This window comes from Pungitius pungitius, chromosome 17 (assembly GCF_949316345.1).
Source record: "Pungitius pungitius chromosome 17, fPunPun2.1, whole genome shotgun sequence".
In the NCBI taxonomy this organism is placed as follows: Eukaryota; Metazoa; Chordata; class Actinopteri; order Perciformes; family Gasterosteidae; genus Pungitius; species Pungitius pungitius.
Genome location: NC_084916.1, coordinates 16,353,776 through 16,362,107, shown reverse-complemented (window position 1 = coordinate 16,362,107; position 8,332 = coordinate 16,353,776). Strand labels below are relative to the sequence as shown.

At 45.4% G+C, this 8,332-nt stretch overlaps 1 protein-coding gene across 1 annotated transcript; it reads right to left on the bottom strand.

Annotated features, from left to right (window-relative positions):
* Positions 1-5,134: 5,134 nt before the first annotated feature.
* Positions 5,135-7,201, bottom strand: LOC119219001 (macrophage mannose receptor 1-like). The gene is made up of 5 exons (XM_037473844.2): positions 6,774-7,201; positions 6,272-6,640; positions 5,734-6,167; positions 5,546-5,657; positions 5,135-5,474 (listed from the first exon to the last, which is right to left on the bottom strand). The coding sequence occupies exons 1-5, from the start codon at positions 6,808-6,810 to the stop codon at positions 5,461-5,463; spliced, it is 966 nt and encodes a 321-aa protein (XP_037329741.2). The 5' UTR covers positions 6,811-7,201; the 3' UTR covers positions 5,135-5,460.
* Positions 7,202-8,332: the final 1,131 nt, after the last annotated feature.

Sequence of the window (8,332 nt, the reverse complement as noted above, 5' to 3'; positions counted from 1 at the left end):
AGGGGGGAGGGAGGGAGCATGGGGGGGGGGGGGGGGGCTCCTACTACCGGGAGAGGTGAGCGGAGCGCAACAGACGTGCTGCAGAGAGCAACGCGCCTCCACACCTAATGAACGTCTCTCTCTCTCTCTCTCTGTCCCTCAGAGCATCTGAACTCAAACACATTTAAGGCCATTTCCGTTTAAATGCGTGTGGTTTTGCAATTGAAATGAATGGATCACATGTACCCCCCCCCCCCCCTCTTTTGTGACCTTCGTTCGTGGGAAAAAAAGTAGTAGTAATCAAAATAACTTTCTGTTAGGGTTAAATTTCATTTCATAAAGATCATTTCGTAAGTCCTCATCACCGAGCCCACCCAGCGGACTCGCCTTCCTGCTTGGACACACACACACACACACACACACACACACGCACGCACACACACACACACACACACACACACACACTTCAGTGCTGAAGTTACAATCTGCAGGCCTCAGCACATCATACCGCCAAATTGTTCACTCTGCACCATTTAGCATCTTATTTGCGAAGGGCAACGATTGGTCCAGCACCAGAAGAAAAGCCCTGCCGCAGCAGATAGTCCGTGGAATCAATTTCTGACTTTCAGCACATTCCGTCCCGCCTTGACCAACATATGAACAATGAAATTCCCCTTGAGTGTGGAATACAAGCAGGAGATGTATGTATGAATGAATCACTGGCCCTGCATCGCTTCCATAAAACATGAACGTTGCTGTATCAGACACAGAGTGGAATTATATTCACTCCATCCGATGAAGGGAAACAGGTCCAATCAGGGGTCCTTTAAGGCCTCGCGATGTAATCTGCCCACAGGGGGCTTACTTTAACACATGAACAACTCTTCTTCACACCTCGTATCGCTTTCTGTGCAAATCACTGGGGAGTTTCGAGCGACACAAATGCATGTCTCCTAAATGTCTGCTGGGGACGTGTTTTGTTGTGGTTACGTGTCGGGGGTCTCTGAGGGGCTCCTGATTGGTAAATGCAAATAACTTACATTAAAACTCCTAACTCTAGACTCTGTGCATTAAGCATTAAGTGAGATCATCGTGCCCCTTGGTGGTCACGATGTGTTTTTTTCCCGGATGGTTTTCAGAGTTTGTGTGTCACAGTAAACATCTGGCCTGACAAGCTCTTCATGCTTCGTGAGTGGGGGGGGGGGGGGGGGGGGAGTCTGCCTCCTCTTACGCAAGTCCCCTCGACGCCAAACTGAGCCCCGTGTGCCACCTCCGCAATGTCACACGTAGTGACACGTGCACGCCAACGCCAGCGCCGCCGTGCTGAAGGATGGCACCGCAGACATCATTAAATCTCCTCTTTCGTGGAGGTCACCCCCCCCCCCCCCCCCCCGGCGCTGTCTGTGGCGGCCCAATTTACTCTTAGGGCCGATCTCAGGGGACTGAAGCAATTTATCCTTTGTTTCCTTTGAGACTTAAGTCCATTGTCAAGAGAAAAAAAAAACACAATTGACATTATGCAGGAAACCATGTGAACGCTGCATGAGGACATGATGCCTCGTTGGTCCCCACGGAGACACATTTGACCTCTTCCGACATCGGCCACGGTCAGGGGAAGGTCTCGGGGATCGAGCACAAACATCTGTCTTCCTGTGACGTTTCGTTGACTCGTCCATCTGTTGCCAGGACGTGCTGCTTTCTAGCTCTCGGGGGCGACACATCTGCCGCAGCGTTGCCGTGACGATGTGGACCGTGTGGAGAGGAGAGCTGTCTTCGTCCAAGGCGCACGTCCTTGTGTCCCCGCAGTGGAAAGAGGGGCAGCAGCTGATTTCCTTAAGTGGTCTCGATATATATATACAGTATGTATAAGTGTCGGCATCGGGTGGAGGGGGCCGCCGTCCTGGGGGGGAGGGGGGGGGGGGCGCGGGAGGGTAAAGACGGGGGAGAGGGATATAAAAAGTGTGCGTGAGCAGGTGGGGGAGAGACTGAGGTAAAAGGAGGCTGCTCTGACGTCAACGTCTTTTCTTAGGAGCCCCTAAGAAAGGGGGGGGAGTCGGCGTCGCCTCAGGTGCACGGGGGTGACATTTCAGCCGTGTGAAAGTCACTGGCAGTTGGAACTATCGCCGAGTCTATGTCTCCCAGTGCGATGAGCCCCGATGTACCCATTTGATCAGATTAGTGTCCCCACCCCACTAACCCCACCCCCCCTCCCCGGCACCACCCAGTTAGAGCTGTTTGCTACGTATGAGGGGGGAGTTAATGGCTGCGATGGCTGATGCCTTTTATTAAATCATCCTCCCCGATTCGTATCCTCGGGAATCAATTCACGGTGGGAATTGAAATAGTCTCATTCTGAGGAAACACCCCCCCCCCTCCTCCCCCCCCCCCACGCCCCGCCGCAATCCCTCTTTAGCATCCACTCATCTCGTCAGGTCCTCTACAGGCAAATCTTCAGTAAAGCCCGTATTAAAGTCAACCCCCCCCCCCCCCCGCGGGCCTGTCAGGCCTTGGATGTCTTTGGAGTGCAAGGAGCCGTAGGGGACAGCGCCGGTCCGTCAAAGCGCCTCCCCGGTGTCTCCCTGCACGGGTGACCATGGCGGATTTCGTGGAATGGGGAATAGAAGGAGATGGTGAGAAAGAGCAGAGGAGGGAGACGAAAGGAAGGAAGGAGGGGAGGAGGGGGGGGGGGGGGGGGCTTTGATGAATGACCGCAGCGCTGATGCTGACAGCGCGTCTCTGCCTCTGTCACACATGGATCCAGTGTCTGTCCTGTTCTTTTTTTTTGTCACTGTGCTGCAAAATAACACACACACCCCCCCCCCCACACACACACACACACATCAGTTCCTGTCTGCTCCCATTTGGGGGAAACGGGTACACAATCCCATCTCTGCTGGACCGAGTGGAGCAAATACCTCACTTTACTTGTTGACTTTTTTGAACCATTGAGCCTTCATATCAACAAACATCCAAACAGCATCCTCATCATCCTCATCCTCCTCATCCTCCTCATCCTCATCCTCATCTCTCCTCCATTCTCTCTACACGCAGAGTTTAATGATCCTTCTGTTCACCGTGCAGCAGTGCAGCCAGTGGGAAAACTGTGACTAATGCCTCATATTAAGGTGCAGTTAGAGTGATTTTTAGTGTACTCAGGAGTCCAAATCATTCCCATTAAATCACCAGGTCGTGTGTCATCGCCAGTGTCTCGGCAGTTCAATTTTTAAAACATTCATTTTTCAAACCAACGCCGATAAAAAGTCACCTCTCCTCATTTGTTCACTTGTTACGCGAAAAGGAGCATTATGGCAAGACGAAGTAAACCTCCTCGTCACTGTTGTTGCTGGTATGGTTATATAGTAAAATATACTAAAATCATTTATAAAGTCAATTAAATCTTACAGTACATGAAGCGTAAAAACCAAACTCCACTCTCAGCAAAGGTTACGTACAATAACGCCCAGCGGTGTAACCGCAGTGCACGCCGATGGAGAAGGTGGTTACGCAACAGTCCCCTTCTTACTGGTCTTCTGCACACGGCCTCTATATTTGGCAGCAAGTTATCAAAGAGGTTTAGCTCGTAGAGCCATGACTTATTCACAACCATCTGAGTGAACAGCCCGTGTGTGTGTGTGTGTGTGTCCTCATTAAACCACAGCTCTGTACTCTGCCATATTCTCTCTTCTCGTATTGTCTCCGTACATCAAAACAGTAAAACTATGTCTGTACTTCTTCACTAAAGTACAGCAGTACTTTAGTGAAGAAGTACAGGGAGAGACTGTTGTTCAGTCATCCAGCCAGCAGAGGGCGAAGCAGGGAAACCATGATGGACCAAACCTTCGTCCTTCCCAAAAAATGACGAAACAACATATTCAAATCTACCAAAACGAAGCTAATTGTCAATGTTTTTCATAATGTTCCGTACCGTGAAAGAGTCCTTTTAAGAGGGATTCTGAGATTGAAAGGGACAGTTTTTGCCTCGTAATCCAAGATGGGAAATTAGCGACCTCCCGTCTGGGAGAAGAGTCAACGACAGAATCAAGGTTCCTGAGAGCCATCAGGTGTCCGCGGCTGAAACCAACCACAGCCGAGAGAGACGCAACCCGAAAACCTCCTCTGGCCACCGAGGTTGAGGATCTGATGCTCCAGAAGATCAGCGAGACCCTGAAAGCATCTCGCAGAACGTTACGTAACCATAGAGTACCACCGTGTGAACAAATTGACATATTGTCAATGCATATAACTACCAGCCGAGTCTTAACATTAAATTGCAATTACATTTACATTGTGTCATTGATAGAAAACCACATTATGAACTTTGGTGTAATTTAAAAGTAGCAATAACATGATACTATTTAACATTACAAGGGTAAATATCTGCACTCAAAACCTTTTCTTTAAGCAACAGTAGCGTAAAATAAAAGAGTAAAATGCACTAAAAGTCAATAAGGGGTGATTTTTTTAACACATCCATGTGTCTGAAACCATAGTCTCAGTCTCTCGTCCAATCAGGCATCGTTTACTGGGGAACACATTTGGTTGCTACCCCGCGTTTTAGGAAATGCTAAAGCAATCATGTAAAACACGACTCATTTGGGGATTTATTAGCAAAGCTCAAATTTCCATGAACCATCAAGTGGTGAAACGAAGCATGCGACCTTCAGTCCAAGGTCATTCCCATCCAACACGTGTTCAGCTCACGTTTCACATGTTGATGTTCCACTAGAACACACTGGCATGCTGACTTGCAAAACAAAAAACCTTTCTCATAGTGTGCGACAGTCGGCTCTGATTGGTCGTTGGTTCGGCAGCTTCCTGTCAAACAGCCTTCATCCAAACAGCTTCTGAACAAGCAAAGTCATTAAGTGTGTTTAAAACACTTTCAAAATACCACTGAGAATATTGTATAGTTTATATGTTCATAAGTTTAGTTAAATAATGTTTGACTGGAACATGATGATGCATTTACCTTTAGAATGAAAATTTATTTTATTCCTCTAACACCACAAGATCAGTTATTGTTTAGTTAAGTTTCAAATTGACAAAAACCCGACAAAAAATGCTCCTCACTCACAGAAACATTAATTCAGTGCACAAAAAGTAGCAAAGCCATACATTTGAATTTATCCAGATAGAGTTACAATACCAGCACCAACAAAACATTACACAAAAAACATTAAATATAAATATGAAAAAAAGAAAATTCTATGTAATTTGACAGCAGTTTCAATCCTCCGTACACGCTCTAAAGTTACAAGCAGAAAGTCTGTATTTATTAACAGCAAAAAGGTCAAATAAAAGATCTATTCACAGCGGGTGAGGAAATCAGACAGAGAATTGTGTTACACAGCATGCAACCAAACATATTAACACACAGACGTCATTTCATCACTGATGGCATAGAATAATAAATATGGAAGTAAAATATGAAACAAAGCGATCGCGATGCTGTTGAGATGATGTCCGCTCTCCAACGGCCCTTCAGCCACATGACCCTAAGAAATGGAAAAAATGTGGTTTAGGGATTATTCTGAAATCCAATTATTGTCTCTACTGTCGGGAATACCTTTAGATTTCTTCTTCTTCTTCTCGGGTTCCTTATGAAAAGTCTGCCCATCCCTCTGGGTCCAGCGGAGTTTAAAGTCCGACAGGCCGTGTTTCTCCAGCTGGGCGTGCAGCTGCAGGGAAACAAGCTAAAGTTAGAACATCGAGTCCTCACCCAAGAAAGTTGGGTCGGCTCAAAGACCACTGCACCTGCTCCAAAAGCCGCTGCTGGGCGGCGGCGTCGTCGTTCATGTCGGCCTTGGACCGGAACGTCAACTTGAAGGCTTGTTGCTTCCGCGTGTAGACCTTTTCGCACACGAAAGGGCTTTCGGTGTCGCAGCCCGCCTCCCGCCACGTTCCCGCGGCCGTGCTGACGGCGGCGCACGAGCTCCCCGCCTGCCTTCCCTGGCTGGGCTGGCTCCGGTCCCAGTTGGTGAAGGTCCTGGGCCTCCGGTCGGACCAGTGAGCCCAGGTGTTCCTGCGGAGGCCGATCCAGGTGTAGTCTGTCACCACCGAGTGGATGTCCTCGTTCTCGGACATGGTCCTCGCGCTGGCGAGGTCGGTGTACTTGGATCTGCAGTACGCCTGGGCCTCGTGCCAGGTCGTCCCCGCCGTCACCAAAATGAACTTAGAAGGATGTTTTTCTGAAAGACATAAAGTGGGACAATGGGTTGGTGTACAGCTGATTAACCATCTGCTCGGTTGAGTGTCTTTTGTTGTAACTTGACTGAGTAGAACTCTTCCTTACCGTCGTAGCACACTGCTGGGTACGTATCCGTACACTCTCTGTCAGCCCAAAGCCCGTCGGCCCTCATCACCGCGCACGTCTCGTTTATGCTCTTCAGGTCCGGCCTGTCTGTATTCCAGTAAACAAACTCATCACTTAAGTCTACATCCCCCAGCGACCACCTCCATCCTTTCAGGTCGTCGAGGAGGCCGATCCACGCGTTGCTCCCAGGGTCCCGCAGTGCACTCGTCATTCGGGCGTTTTCTTCTGGATTTGATACGGTGGCGAGGTCAGTGAACTTCTCCCTGCAGTAACTCTGAGCTTCGAGCCAGGTCTTCATCACCTGGACATAGTGGTACTCTGTGAAGACTGCAGACTGAGCAGACAGCCCTGAAGCATGAAGGGAGGTTATTTATGTAATTTTACTGCGCTACAATTATATTGCATTGTTAAAGGTGTGTGATTATTATGTTGAGTTCATGTCACTTCATCACACGGCTTTGAACAGGTGTCAATGACTCACCTGATAGAGTGAACACGAACAGCAGTGTCTTCTTCATGCTGGGAATAAAGATTGTACCAAACCTGTTAACTTGGTGCAGTTGTTATTTTCACAAGACGAAATTCCTGAGACTCTTGTACAAGAACAAACTTGTTTAATTTTTGCATACTGATGCTTTTAAATCCATCATAAAAATCTATTTAAACGGTTTGAGTGATGAGCAATTTTTGGAAATGAACGTTTTTAATCTTCTAAATCTCCCAGGTCTAATTACTGTACGTATACAGATGGCAAACAGATTAAAAAAAACATCACAGAAGCTTGAAGATCACTATTCCTACCTTGGAGGAACCAGCTGTTGTTTCACTTCTTCTCACCTTGAACCTTTCATTCATTTTCACTTACTTTTATTCCCTTTCGTCCCTTCGTCACCAAGGTAATTATGCAAAGCAACCTCATTGATTTCTTCCTCACTTTGGACTGCAGGATGTAGGAACATACAAAGTAGGGGGTGAAATTGAGCGTGATTCCATCATGAAGAACATCATGACCCAACAGGCATTAAAGCAAAAACACTTAGAATTAGAATTCATTTATTTTAAAATAAGCAACATTACATGATGATTTAACAGTACGAGCTGTGCTTTCAAAACTGTATTCAAGTCTTAAAAAAAGACTATGTACAGTGTAAAAAAACCGTAAAATTAAGGTAAAATAACATAATTCAAATGAAGTGTGAAAGACATAAATTTACAGGAATTTTCCTTAAAAGTTTTACAAAGAAACACATTAATTCTATTGATTTTTCTTTTACTATTATGATGAAACCCTTTTAATATAGTAATATCACTAAATATTCTGCTGCGAAACACTGTTATTTTATAGATTTTCTCTGTATTATTACGATCAAACACCTTCAATAAATTGATAACACGAAAGGTTTTGCAGTAAATTACTATTCTTTTACAGATATGACCTGTAACGCATTGTCAATTCTCATGAAATATAAGCTTTCCATAAATCTAGAAGATTTTCAATTAAACTAGGGGTTGAAAATTTCCACCCATCCATCCATCTTCAAACTGCTGATCCTCCACACAGGGTGGCGGGGGGCCTGGAGTCCATCCCAGGCTGCCAGTCATTTGACGGTTATTTTACTTGATTTGAATGTAATTTAAGAAAAAAGTAAAATATTCTACAATAATTACAGTATTTCTTCCATAAAAATGAGAAAAACATTGAATTTGTCATTATTTGTATAATAATAAATTAATAGTTTGACTGTTAATTTACATATATTATCATTATTTTTGTTTTGTACATAATTAAAAAAACAGTTATTTTACGTAAAATTAGGATCTTACAGTGTAGACTAAAGTATACTGAAAAACAAGAATGAATTTAATTAAATACCTCCTTTTAAGATTCTATAACTATAGTTTAACAAAAATCATCTGGTAAGTTGACTGGGACACATACATGTATGTGTTTGCTTTAAGTGGCTTAGGAAATACTTAAGTAAATATGTAAAACCAAGTCTTCATCTCACTGGTGATTTATCAGCAAAGCTTGATTTTCAT

Coding starts and splice junctions, on each gene's coding strand:
- LOC119219001 (XM_037473844.2), bottom strand. CDS start 6,810: ATGAAGAAGACACTGCTGTTCGTGTTCACTCTATCAG. Junction 6,168..6,271: donor CCCAGCAGTGTGCTACGACG/GTAAGGAAGAGT, acceptor TATGTCTTTCAG/AAAAACATCCTTCTAAGTTC. Junction 5,658..5,733: donor AGCAGCGGCTTTTGGAGCAG/GTGCAGTGGTCT, acceptor GTTTCCCTGCAG/CTGCACGCCCAGCTGGAGAA.